A 14,563-nucleotide genomic window follows, 5' to 3' on the forward strand; every position below is an offset into this window, starting at 1 on the left:
ATTCACCAAGAAGGACCATCCTGGAAATAATTGTTGTGTGACAATGTCCTGGTTTCAGTTAGGACAGAGTTAATTTTCCTCCCAGTAGCTGGTAGGGTGCTATGTTTTGGATTAGGATGAGAAGAGTGCTGATAACATGCTGATGTTTTAATTGTTGCAGAGCAGTGCTTACACCAAACCAAGGACTTTTCAGCTTCTCACTCCATCCTGCCAGTGGGCAGGCTGGGGGTGCAGCAAGAGCTGGGAGGGGACAGACCCAGGACAGCTGACCCAAACTGTCAAAAGGGCCAAAGGGGTATTCCATAGCATCTGACATCATGCGAAACAATATATAGGGGTGGCTAGCTGGGGTGGGGGGGGTGGACTGCCGGGGTTAGGCTAGGCATCGGTCAGTGGGTGGTGAGCAATTGCATTGTGTGTCACCTGTTTCATACACATTATTATTAGTAGTACTATTATCATCATTATTGTTATATATTTCCTGTCTTAATAAACTGTCTTTATCTCAACTCACAGGCTTCACTTTCCCATCCTCTCCCCCATCCCAGAGAGGGAGGGGGGAGGGTGAGCAAATGGCTGCGTGGTGTTTAGCTGCCGGCCCGGCTAAACCACAGCAGACAACAATGAAGTGCTGTCAAACAACAAAGAAAGCAGGATGTAAGAGTTGAATGAGTACCTACTAAAGCAGTTTCTATGTTTGAGAAAGACCCAAACATGAATTCATATTTAAAAAAAATAAAAATCCTAATTAGGTAAGAAAGATGGAAGGGGAATTTCCTTTGCCCCATGCTCTACACTCCTTGGCCTACCACATCCACAGGCCAATCCCACTGGCCCCTGTGGCATCTAAAGGCAAAGTATACATGTAGTTAAAATCCAGAGGGAATGATTTGTATTTATTCCCTGTGTTGAACTCCTCCTGTACATTCAATGCAGGCCTAAGAGAGAATTGCTCATCTAGGCTTTTTAACTGTAGCATTTTCTTTAGTTTCCATGGGCATCTAGTCAGTTGTGGAAGAAAGAGATTATGACACAGCTTTCTTTTATTTCCTTCTCCGCAGGATTTTGCATATCACAGGCACCAGATGTTTTTCTTTGCAGCTTTACCATGTTCTGTGTTTTGGTATGGCATTAAACAGATGCCAAAATGGGAAGTTTTGAGAGGGAAGGGTGATGAAAGAAACAGTTAGCATAGGCATAAAATTCAACTTCTTACAGAGATTAAATATAAATTATAATTTATTCAGCATTACTTTTGAAATCAGTCTATATTCTAACAGCATAAAGTCATATTACACAGCAAAAATTTCCACCAAATGCCACATGTATATATAAAGTTCTGAAAAAGACATTTTTTCTTATATTCACTTTATGCAGATTAGGTCTGTTCCTGCAATTATGCTACATGGGCCCATTTTTACTTGGACTTGCACAGTGCATCCAAAATGCTTATTTGAATAGTTACAAAGCAGAAGGGTGTCATGCTAAAATTCTTAAGGAATTGTAGTGAATAACACATAATTTGATATCTAAACCCATTATATTTCTGAAATCATAAAAACAAGTTGCAACTGAACCATGCAATTTCTGGTAGTTTTTTTTTTTTTTTTTTTTTTTTTTTTTTTTTTTTTTAATCTGTCAGTGTAACTCAAACAGAAATATCCCTGCTGTTTTTAGCACTGTCATTTTGCTTGCTTGGTTTGCTGTGTTGGGAGTGTTGTGTTTTTCAGGAAATTAACCTTTCTTAAAATGCTGTGAAAATGTACTGGTGATTTATATTATCCTTGTGGGCCTACTGGGATAGGTTTTACTTAAATTTCTTCTGACCATCATGTAATATATATTTTGTTCTCAAGTGAACTTGATTTGGGGATTTAAACATGAGGACAGAGGTCTAGAAAGAGACTATTGTAAGCTGTACTGGTGGTCTCTTCTAGCTGAGAAAAGGTATTTTTTCCTTAGGAGTCTTGTCATTTTGCTAAAGATATGTCTAAATGGGAGAGTCTCTTTAATATCTTCATCAATGATCTGGATGAGGGCATTGAGTGCACCCTCAGTAAGTCTGCAGATGACACCAAGTTAGGGGTGTGTGTCAATCTGCTTGAGGGTAAGAAGGCTCTGCAGGAGGATCTGGATAGGCTGGACTGGTGGGCTGAGGTCAACTGTATGAGGTTCAACAAGGCCAAGTGCCTGGTCCTCCACCTGGGATGCAATAACCCCAAGCAGAGCTACAGGCTGGGAGATGAGTGGTTGGAGAGCTGCCAGGCAGAGAAGGACCTGGGATGGTTGATAGTTGGCTGAATATGAGCCAGCAGTGTGCTCAGGTGGCCAAGAAGGCCAACAGCATCCTGACTTGTATAAGAAACAGTGTGACCAGCAGGTCTAGGGAGGTGATTGTCCCCCTGTACTCGGCTCTGGTGAGGCCGCACCTCGAGTACTGTGTTCAGTTTTGGGCCCCTCGCTACAAGAAGGACATCGAGGTGCTTGAGCAGGGCCAGCCTTGGAACAGGCTGCCCAGGGAAGTGGTGGAGTCACCATCCCTGGAAGTCTTTAAAAGACGTTTAGATGTAGAGCTTAGGGATATGGTTTAGTGGGGACTGTTAGTGTTAGGTCAGAGGTTGGACTTGATGATCTTGAGGTCTCTTCCAACCTACAAATTCTGTGATTCTGTGATTCTGTATAGTTTGCAGCATAGAAAAACAATCATGCTAATTTTCTTCTTGTGTCTTAAGAGACTGATGCAAACACTGTAACACAGCTATAGTATAAATCTGTGTTTCAAATAGAGGAATTCATACTTGTCTCTTTTAAAAATGATCTGTAAGCTTGCTGGAGATTCTTTTAATTCAATTTTTTTTTCGTTAATCAGTGTTGTCCAGTCTGTGTTGATCTGTTTTCTGTGCATATTTTACATTTTCCAACAGATAAATAGTTACAGGAAGGTGAACTAAATTTGTAGTCCATTTTTGGAGGAATTTAAGATTAAATAAAAATAATTTTGTAGTTTAATATCTGCATCATACTCAAAAAATAACAAAGTGATTTTTTCCCCTTGGTTAGGGCTGAAACTTTCAAAGAAGGAAAGAGTTGGGAAATTGAAGAGTGTATTTATAGCTTTATATTCTGAATGCCTTCTTATATTCTGTTCCTTATTTTGTAATTTTGTTGTCTTTAATGGTGTGTTATTAATTCATGGTCTGTTAAACCATTGCCTTCCATTCTGGAGGTCTCAGTGAAAAGCTACATTTCTATACCACTACATTCTCTATATGAAGTTTTCTGATAGACAATCAAATTTTATATAATGTCTTTAGGCACGTATAAATGTTTCTATGACTTTTGTTACATCGTGTAGTTTAAGATGCCACAAGTAAAAAAGTAATAAAAGCTGTAGTTTTGGGGAAACTGTAGTAAACTATATTATAGTTTACTATAATATATAATAAAATAGTATTTATATAATAAATAAACTATAGTGTATTTATAGTAAATGGGGAGAACTGATAGTATTCTGTGCTCCAGTATGTGGCCGTGTTAAGGCCACATTCCAGTTTTTCTGGAATTTTCTTAGGAGAAAAAATTGGACTTTCAGATTCTTTGTTCACATTGCAACCTGTATGGAGTTTACTTAAAGGTTACATAATTTAACAAACACTACATGAAGCTGATTTTGGTCTTTGTATCCCATACAGCATTATGATATGGTTTCCATGTCAGTCTTGATTGAAATCTATTAAACCATTTAAAACAGCAAAAAAAAAATATATATATTAATTTGAATTACTTGTACCCACTTATTTTCTTAAGCAACTTGAAGTTACTTTTTTTTCTTTTTTTTTTTTTTAGTAATAGAAATAAATTGTCTTTTCTGTTACGTGCTTTACCTACAAATTTTTAAATGAAATGTCTTCAAAGAATTGTTATACCCTTGCAATATTTACTAATTAGAGATTGTATTTTTTTTTCAGTATAAATAAGTAATTTAGAAAGAACCAGTGGTAGAAGTCAGTATAAAATTACCTAGTTTCTTTAATATAGTGAAATCATTGAAAGAAATGTATTCTATAACTTTGTCTTTCCCTGAAAGCTCTAATGTGGAGGCAACAGAGATGTTTTCCCTTATCCTTCTGGGCATTGAATAATATCCTCTTCATTTGCCAAAATAGGATTAGTGAGTAGATCTCATTAGGAATTTGCACATGACTTTATTTTTATATAGATAAAAGGGAGCAAATTCCTCAAAGTCAAAGAAAGTCAAGAAAATAATATCTAGGAATCCAAGCAGGTAAAAAGCATTACTGCAAGGATTTTTTTTTTTTCCAGTTCCTGCCAGGGAAAATTAGCTTTCCTCCTTTCTTAAAAAGATGTTTGCTACATATCAGAAAAGCTTCTATTAACTTAGTAAGTTCCACGGTAAAATATAATTAAATTTTAAATAAATATTATTTACTCAAGGACAGTCTTAGGAACAGAAAATATATAATGGTGGGAAAGATTGTTTCATTTTCGTTAAATTTACTTACAAATTTACTTGTTGATCTTTTGTCACATTATCAAAAGTCACATTATTAAAAAAAAGTTGAAAAGCAAAAAGAAAGAATTGTTGGATAATCTCCTGTTACAGCAGTTTTTCTGCATAGTGATCAGGACATTTATAAGTATTTGTGAGCAGATAATTAAAAACTGAAAAGGAAAAATCTTGTAGGACAGAATAATTGCTTTACCCTTGTGTAATCTGATGGCATAAAAGCTGTTTTATTATGCTAGTTGGAAAAAAGGTAAAGTTTAATTGTTTAAATCTGATACTAGGAATAGTTGTATAAGTTGGTGAATCAATGTCCTATGTCATAGTCATAGGCAGATTTATAGAGAAAAAGATGTCATTGCAGTCATTAATGCTATTGTGTATGTGCATATAATTCTTAGACATATGAAGGACCAAAACAAGAAGGTTGCTAATCTGAAGCACAATCAACAAATGGAGAAAAAAAAGAATGCACAGCTGCTGGAAGAAGTTCGTAGACGAGAGGACAATATGACAGACAACTCTCAACATTTACAGGTGAGTTTTTAGTCTTTTAATAATTACTATTTTTTAATTGTGTTTTAGAATCATCAAAGGAAGCATGCTTCTGTTTCTTCATGGATGTATAACAATTATCTTTCTGCAAAGAGATGGGTTTCTCCTCTACTATCAGACAATGCTCTAATGACTTCAGTTGCACCTATGAAATATTTATTTTTTAGGGTGAGGAAAAAAACAGAAATAGAATTTGAAACCTTCTTTTCATAAGGTCTTTTTTTTTTTTTTTCCTTAGTTTATAAGCAAGAAAGTAAGTAATTCTAGCTTGTTTTGAGGACAGTCAGAAAATAAAAGGATTCTTTCTGTATTTTGTTTCTGTGCTATTCAATTTTATATCCATACAGCATGATGAGCTTATATAGTGTGGTTATGAGTGTTCAGCTAGTTTCTGTATCAAACACTACACTTTTTTTTTTAATGGGTTGAACATTTACATACCCAGGCGATTAGGTCTGTAAAATACAGCTTATTATTTTCAAGAGCATTAAACTGTATAACAGAAATTCTGCCATGTTTTGCAGTGTGGAGTTGGAAGGCAATAATGTTTGAGACACACAAGCTCCTTCCTGTTCTGTGTTTCTAGAGGTAGCTGTTCATGTTAAATTCCAGCGTCTGCATTTCTCTATCAGCAGAGATATCATCATCTAGTTGCATACTCTGATCATTTAACAAGTGTGATTTGCTCTTATTAGCTCTCTATATATGCATATGTAGTTGGGTAAAAGGGTGACTATAAATTGTCAGACAGGATAATGATGAATTTAGAATCTTCACTAAAGATTAGTTTTATTTTACGTACTTAAATGAATGATAGAATCATAGAGTATCCCGAGTTGGAAGGAACCCATAAGGATCACTGAGTCTGTGTGAAACATAGAGAAGCACTGGAGAGAGCTATCAGTGTCTCATCTGACAGATCTCTTCTCATTACTAGAACAGGAACTTTTTTTTCTAAATGTTATATATATAAATAAAAAAGTTTTCCTATATCTCTTCTTTTTCCAAGGTAGACTTTGAACCTTGTTCTAGGAGAATTTCTACAGTAAATTATTAGAATTCAAGTGTTGAGATTTGAACAATAACTAGCTGATCTGGTTAAATGATACGTTGCTTACCAGGGAATTCTAGGGAATTTGTATTAAAGACCACAACACAAGTTTGATGCTTGACTTAAAAACTGTTCTCTGAGAGCTGACCGTGAAAAACTATGAAGAGAAGTACTGAGTTCTGTCAGCAACACTGATGTCTCTGTACCCTGAGTTTATAGGTAAGCCTAATTTACAGTGCAATATGTCATTTTTTGTTTGATCTGGTTAATATAATAGTTTTCTGGAAAATTTCTGATAGATGGAGTTTGACCCTCGCTTGCTTCATACAGTATTGTATTTCTCATGCATTCCTGTATACAAAATGGAGAAATTAACACTACGCCTGTCTTCAGGCTTGTTTTTTGTTGAAGCTGTGTCAGAATCAAGTTCAGCAAATATATGTTATTTATGCATCTGTGTAATGTTTTGTGTAGTTTATAACCTTAGGCTTACATACTGATTGTATAACCGTACATTCTACTGCACATTATAGTAGTAATAACACCTCGTGAAGTATTTGGTTTGATAATGTGATATATCAAAAAAAAACAAACAAATTTCAGTGTTGAGCAGCTACTTGTAGTTAATGAGAAACAGTAAAAAGGATATCTTATAGCTTTATTGTTTTTTCATATTTTGGAAATCTGTCGGAGCAGTGTGATCACTAGAGGATAGAAGTCATTCCTAGAGTCTTAGATTAACTGCTAAAGTTGGAACTTTCAAGTCATGTAATGGGAACAGGTCTACCAAATGGAAGCAGCATAGCTGAACAGCCTAAATTTATAAAGAAAAAGCTTGTCTGTCATATAGGTCCTCTGTGCCATTCACTAGCTATAAAGCATTTGCCTACTAAGAACAGTTCATGAAAACCAGTTAACTAAGAATTCTCATTTCTCAGTTACTATGCCTTAAAATGTTAATAGTTTCATGTTGTATACTTTAAGAAATTGCTTTCAGTAATGTAAGTATTTATGTGTTGTGGCTCATCCTACACTTGCTAAGCTTCTGAAAAAGTGAAAAGGAGATGATCCCAACTGTTTCTGCCTATTAGTAGGTGCTTTTCATTCCCTTCCCTCCAGTAGCTCTGAGAAGGAACACAGGGAAGTGAGCGTTGGTTGTTTGCACTGCTGACATGCTGGAACAGCCAGTCCTGCCTTTCCTGGCATAAGTAAAACTGTTGCTCTCAACTGGTTATTATATTTCCCGTGTCTAAAACATTCCCGTATTTCCTTGGCTTATTACTTCCCCTGCCTTCCTTAATGGTGACCATTGTGTTCGTGGCAGGGGAACATGTTTGTACGTTCTCTGTCACCTTGCTTCTTTAGTGAATTAGGCTGGCTGTCACTGCATGGCTCATGGTGTAGGCAAATTCACCTGAATGAGAATGGCTTGTTTGCCTTTACAAATTAAGCCATAAAATACCTAGAACTGCATTATATATATATATGTATGTATGTATAAGTGTATATATAAATATATATATATATTTATATATATATTATACTTATAACTGCATATATAATATATCTTAAAGTACAAGTTTCTCCTTTTAAAAAATTTGACCAAAAGCACTGGTGGATGCATTTTTGATTTTAATTGGCCTGTATAGCTTGTCATTTCAGGTTGATTTTCATTTGAGGCTTTTATACTTGGTCACAATAAAGCTATTTAGTGCATTTGGCATAAGATAAACATATACTCCTGTAACATTTAGGTGCAAACACCTGGTTGCAGGGCTGGAACACATCTGCTTTCTGCAAGGCTCAGTGTGAAGATTTGTGAGTGTTCTAGGTTAGAAGTTTTTAGGCGTGTGTTCAAAAGGATGCATATGATGCAGTATGTGATAATGCAGTACATGATAGGTAAATGCGTTTTCTTATCAAGGATACAGTACTTTCCTCAGTTGGCAGACTATAAACTGAAATTATTCTACTGATGTGAACATATACAGAATTAAATTCAAGATATAAGAGTTGACTAAATAAATAACTTGACAGAGCAGAATACTTGATCACAATTGATATTAAACTTCAGTTTATAAATAATATGTAGAGTTATTAATTAAAATAAGTTGTAACATGACCTAAGAATTTAAATGAGGCAAGATTTGTGGGGAGACGCATGAAATGAGATTTATACTTCGAAAACCAAACTGGTTTCTAGGAGCACTATCCATCTACTAATCAAAAATAAAATTAATTGGCATTCTAATTAATTGGTATTGGTATTCTAATACTGAATTATTGCTTAGTGAACCCTTAGGTTCTGACCACGTTTCCTCATTACTGCTTCATTAGAAGAAAACAAAAACAAAACCATCTTCTACCAGTTTTTATATGTATAACACACAGTCCTCACGTCTGTAGTGTACTTGTTACATCTGTGAATGATGTATTGAGCTGCTAATGTGTATACTAAAATTCTCTGGCCTGATGGAATGATTGTATTCCCTGCTGGTTAACTGTGATAAGCTCAGCTGAGTGCTGAAGAACAATTAAACTAGACAAATTACATTTACTCAGCCAAGTCTCAATCCCTTTTGCAGAAGCACTGGAAGAGATGTAATAGGAAATCTATGATAATTGTTTGTGTGCCATTCAGGGAGACATTTGGGCCAAACTGAATATTTCAGTTGAAGTGCTATCCATTTTGCACAGCTTACGCAGGGGCTGAAGCTTTACCCATTCAGCTGTCTGCTTGCTTTCTGGTAGGTTTGAGGAAGTTAGGAAGTCTCTATTTTCTTTGAAGCTTCATTTAGTATATAGTAGTTCCTAAGGCTTGTAGCATCATGCATATTTATAACACTTTACGCTCTGTTTTCAGATAAAAGCTTTTCAAAGCTTGTTCATATCCTAGCATCAACCCTTGTAGGACAAGGTTGTCTCTGATGGCCACATCTCAGAGCACTCCAGATCTTCTGCTGTGACAGAGAGTGTCCTTGCATGTCTGGGGAGGGAAAACACTTTGCTCTCTCTCAGCTCTCAGCTATAATTGTGAGTGATGTTTCAGGTGTGGTTTTGAGGGGGTTATTTGGATCACTTGAAAATTGAAAACATCAGGAAGCCAGACTTGAGATTAATTCTTGGGAATGGAGAATAGTTGTGAGGTTTTCTGCTTTTTCCTTCCACAAATCAAGGGCAGACCTGTGCATATCTTGCCAGATGTGATGGTCATATATTACGTAAAGCACCACTGCAAGAGAGCTGATTCTTGAACACTTTATCATGAAGCTTTTTGAGAACAGTGTATCTAACATGCCTTAATTTTTTCTTTTTCTTTTTTTTTTTTTTTTGTGAGTCTTAAAATGATTTTTTTTTTTTTTTTAAGAGAAATGCAGAGTTAAGAAACTTAGGGGTAATGTAATAATGCTGTATACAATTCCTTAAACAAATCTCCTCTCAGGACCCTGAAATGTTATAACATGTGAAACATACTTGCTTCCTGAGATATATTTTCCTGGTTCTTGCACGGAAAAAGTTCATTCCAATAACATTGTTAAATCTATAGAATTGAGAAGGAAAAAACGTGGATAACATTGATAACTTGAGAACGTTTGGGTTTGATTATGATTTTCAAACTTACTGTAATAGCAAATAAAACAACAAAAACCTCAAGGCAAACTAAATAGATACTTCTGTCTGATTATACTTTTCATAAATTTATTGATTTAATAAGTGAATTGAATGTCATGGAATTATATCTATATCAGGTATAGAAACACTCCTGTATGGAAACTTTATGCAAACTCTCCCATGTGTACATGTCACAAGGGAGGTGCAGGAATAAGTTCGAAAAGAAAGCTAAAAAGTTTAATACTGTGCGCTGTTCTACAGAGCTTCTATTGTTCTTACCTTTTCTCTGGTTTACCTGTTAGAAATCTTTGATTCTCCTAATGTTTTAAACACTTGGATTATTTAGAATCATAGAATATCCCAAGTTGGAAGGGACCCATAAGGATCATCAAGTCCAACTCCTGGCACCACACAGGTCTGCCCAAAAGTTTAGACCATGTGACTAAGTGCACAGTCCAATCGCTTCTTAAATTCAGACAGGCTTGGTGCAGTGACTACATCCCTGGGGAGCCTGTTCCAGTGTGCAACCACCCTCTCGGTGAAGAACCCCTTCCTGATGTCCAGCCTAAACTTCCCCTGCCTCTGCTTAACACCCTTCCTGTGGGTCCTATCACTGGTGTTTACAGAGTATAGGTCACCTGTCTCTCCACTCCCCCTCATGAGGAAGTTGTCAACTGTGATGAGGTCCCCCCTTAGCCTCCTCTTCTCCAGGCTGAACAGGGCCAGCGACCTCAGCCGCTCCTCATAAGTCTTCCTCTCTAGGCCCTTCACCATCTTTGTTGCCCTCCTCTGGACACTCTCCAACAGTTTAACGTCCTTCTTGTACTGTGGTGCCCAGAACTGCACACAGTACTCGAGGTGAGGCTGCACCAGCGCAGAGTAGAGCGGGGCAATCACCTCCCTCGACCAACTAGCGATGCTCTGCTTGATACACCCCAGGATACAGTTGGCCCTCCTGGCTGCCAGGGCACACTGCAGGCTCATATTCAACTTGCTGTCAACCACAACCCCCAGATCCCTCTCTGCGGGGCTGCTCTCCAGCATCTCATTACCCAGTTTGTACGTATAGCCAGGGTTGCCCCGTCCCAGGTGCAGGACCCAGCAAAATCATTTGTCAAAATCTTCTTTCAGATAACTTGGATTTTCTCTGGACAGCATTCTACATTCTGGAAAGAGCTTTTTCACTAAAAAAAATATATATTTTTGAGTAAGAATGTGTAGTTCTCATTGATTTCAAATATATACAGGCAGCTTTACCAATGCTCTGATCCTGAAGTACTGTGAAACAGGGTGTGTACACATTACATTTTCCAGGTGCAAACATCTAGCTCTTATAAACTGAGTCCAGCACTTGTGCCTTGGTTTGCTGCTGGACATCCTGAGGCAAAAGGCATCCTGAGGCAATTGTATCTCTTAGGGTAGAAATTTATTCTTAGATGATATATAAAGCACAATTAAGAGAAAGTCTTACTAAAAAAAAGACAGGAAGACAGGGTAGGTGGTATTATTGCTGTCTGATTATTGCCATGTCAATATCTATGGTATTTTATAAAAAAAAATAACTCCCAAGAGATTTCACATGTATTCAGCGTGAATCCTTAAGCTTGGATTTGTCTATTTTTCACTCCATTCTTCAGCATACAATTTTCATCTCCATAATAGTTCTACAAATGCCAAATATACATAAGACCTTGCACACTGCCATAAGCTATGTCTGTGTCTCTTAAAATAAAAGCATGGCCTAAACAAGTGATATACCTGACATTCATTTGTTATGATTTTTCTCTTATTGCAGTGTATTTACTACTGCATTGTCTCAAAGACTTCTGAACTCTAATATTAATAAAAAGAGGAAGCTAGGAAATGAGATGAATCCTTGCAAATAAAAATGAACAGAACAGTGTAATCAGTTTAGAGACAGAGGAAACAGTTGTGACTGTTATGCAGACAGGTATTAGTGTATATAGCTGACATAAGGCAGGAGAGAATTCATTGCATAAATACACAGCTTTGTATCTATTAGTGCTGAAATACATACGTAATGAAAAGGCCCAACCTTTTAAGAGGTTAAAATCATGAGCTATTGAATTAGAAGTGAATTCTAGTTTAAGCATGTATCTGATGTTGGGCTTATCCCTCTCTGTATGGTTTTAGAAATGCTGTGTTTAGAGGGTCCTGTATGTTTCTGTCTCAAGAAGGCTGCTCATTATGGTGGGGAAAGATAGAGATAAGACTGGGATTTTGCCTCTTACGCCATTCTTTTCTGTTCTCTGTAGCGTGCATGTGGGTGTACTAGCTCTGAGTACAGTTGTTCCCTACTTCTCATTCAGCTGTGAGCCAGGCATAATGGGAAATAGGTGATTGCTCTTGATTTTTTTTTCTCTGTGTTCTGAACAATGTATCCTTTAGAACATACAGGTGAGTTATAGGCTTGTAGACTTAAGTTAGAGGCAAGGGAAATAATTTGATATGGCTTGTGAATGTTGTAAAGGTGTTGCCTCTTGCTAAAATGCCTGCCATCAGATATATATATATATATTTTTGGACTGGATACATTTGTTCAAGCTGTTGCAAATACTTTTTGAACAAGTGAGTCAGTTCTAAGTGCGCAATCCTTGGTATTTTTGGCTAAATCTCCATATGTAGTCTGTTACATTAATGAACTAACATATTATGAAATACAGAGGTCAATGTTTTATGTTAATTTTCTGTAGCACATCAACAGAACTCTTTTCTATTTATTGCTTGAAAACCAAAATATGTTCTCGCTTGTCTCTGTTTTCAAATTTTATGTTCCTTGAGGACTGGAAAGTTTCTTCTTTTTGAGTGGTTAAATTGAAGCTTGACCAATTTGTAAGAAAATCAGCATTATATACATATCAAATAGCTTTATCCTTATGAAGCAAGAGTTATGTACTAGCAAACGAGAGAATCTAGTACAGTAGATGACAATTATGTGTATTAGTGATATATTAATGGGTACTTCCTTTGGTGTTTCTCTGCTTCTCTAGTTATAGCTGGATTTTGCCAAGACAGAGAGTATAGCTAATAAGTAAAACCTCAAAAACGTTCAGCCTTCAGAAAAATGTATAACATAAATTTCACACAGATCAGGGAATTTATTTTTTCTTCCTGGTGAATATCTAGGAAAAGTCAGGAATTGCAATGCCTTTTAAAGCAGTCATTTTCATGTAGCACAACATAAATTTTTAATAGTCGTTCTGAAAAAGTAGGATGTAACAAAACTGTTTTTTTTTTTTTTTTTTCTGTAATGCATTGATAACCAATCTGTAAAAAATCTTTGAGGTAGGGGGTAATAGTAAGAACAAATAAGCCTGTGATGATATAGTGCAATATATTAAAAACAAACAAAACAAAAACAGAGAAACAAACAATTACTTGATTAGAAGCAGAAATCAGACTAATCAAGACAGACACAAGACTTTTGAAGACACAGCTAGTGTATTTATATTTAGATTTCTAACAATATAAATATAAGTTCAGATTTTAAATGTGGATGGACATTCAGGAATTCTCTTTCCTTGGCCTGTGGAAGTTCCATAAGTTGTGGATAAATTCCATATGTGTTGCTGAAATGTATGTTGAACTTCAGCCAGTAGTTTAAGATTATGTTGAAAAAAATTTCTAAAAGGTTTCAGATGAAGAAAAGTATTTGAGAGTCTACAGAGGGCAGGAAGGTTGATTGGTAGGTCTGAGGATCAATAGCAGAAGTGTTTTTTCTTTGGGGATTTACACTGACATTTGTTTTCGTTGTGCAGTGTAATCCCCAGAATCCAAAACTGCTCTTGTTATAAAATGTCCCTACAGACAATCCGTGAAAATATCATACGAAGATCATTTTTTTACAAGACTCACAGTCTCTCAAATCTTTTTTTCTTTGTCATAATTGGTAGTCTGGCAGAAGTGACTGTGTTCTGTGCTACATTTTTTTAACCACCCATAATATAAAAAATGTTCGGTAGGTAAAACATTATCAGAACTGTTGTATGTACTTGTCAAGTCCTTCCTTTTTTCTAGAAGCCTAGAGTATTGTATTATAAGTACCTGTGCAAATAACATTAACTTTCTGATCTTAGTTTTTACAGTTTAGTAAGAAACACATTTTTCAGTGTTGTCTAAATGACATTAATTCAATGAATTCAGTACCCAAGAATAAAACCTGGACATCTTGATTTGCAAACAAACTTATATTTGTATGTTCTAGTATATTTAGAAACTTGTGAACTGCAATTATTGACAAGCTTTTCATGTTTAGATTAAGCAACACTTATTGCTACTATGTGCTTTAATAAATCATTTGTTATTTGGAGGGGGCATATGTGAAGAGACACTGGAAGAAAAAGATCCTATTTGAAAAAACAAACGTGCAACAATAGGAAACAGGAAAAATTTAATGTGATTCCCCCCCCCCCCCTAATTTGTGTAATAACTCACATGTGGGACTCCTGTAGGCCCCAGGGGGCAATCACATTCAACATGCATCAAAAGAAACATTTCAGTTAAATCACCTCTCCCTTCCCAGCAATAATTACCACAGGTTTACACTGAGATATAGTTGCAAAAGGTTAGTTAGTAGGGCATCTGCAAATCAAGTCATACGTCAACTCTACATCAATAACCTCATTATAATAGATGTTAGTATTTCAGCACATGACTGTCCAATATAGCAATTCATGTATAGTTCATTTTTAACTTCAACATTAACTTATACCTTGTCTAATATTTTACTAACTTATGTATTTAAACACCCTATATTACATAAATTATAATCAATGACAAAAACAATGATTTAGATTGAA

General features: G+C 35.9%; 1 protein-coding gene across 1 annotated transcript in view; it reads left to right on the forward strand.

The window, feature by feature from the left end:
* ERC2 (ELKS/RAB6-interacting/CAST family member 2) overlaps positions 1–14,563 on the forward strand; it is a gene marked incomplete at both ends in the record, with an annotated part of 465,422 nt that overhangs the window by 236,161 nt on the left and 214,698 nt on the right. Inside the window, one exon of the mRNA XM_084292445.1 lies at positions 4,927–5,062. Within this exon, the coding sequence (XP_084148571.1) occupies positions 4,927–5,062 (136 nt within the window). The remainder of the gene's footprint in view (positions 1–4,926; positions 5,063–14,563) is intronic.

Source organism: Netta rufina (assembly GCF_964035555.1).
Source record: "Netta rufina genome assembly, chromosome: 10".
Classification (NCBI taxonomy): Eukaryota; Metazoa; Chordata; class Aves; order Anseriformes; family Anatidae; genus Netta; species Netta rufina.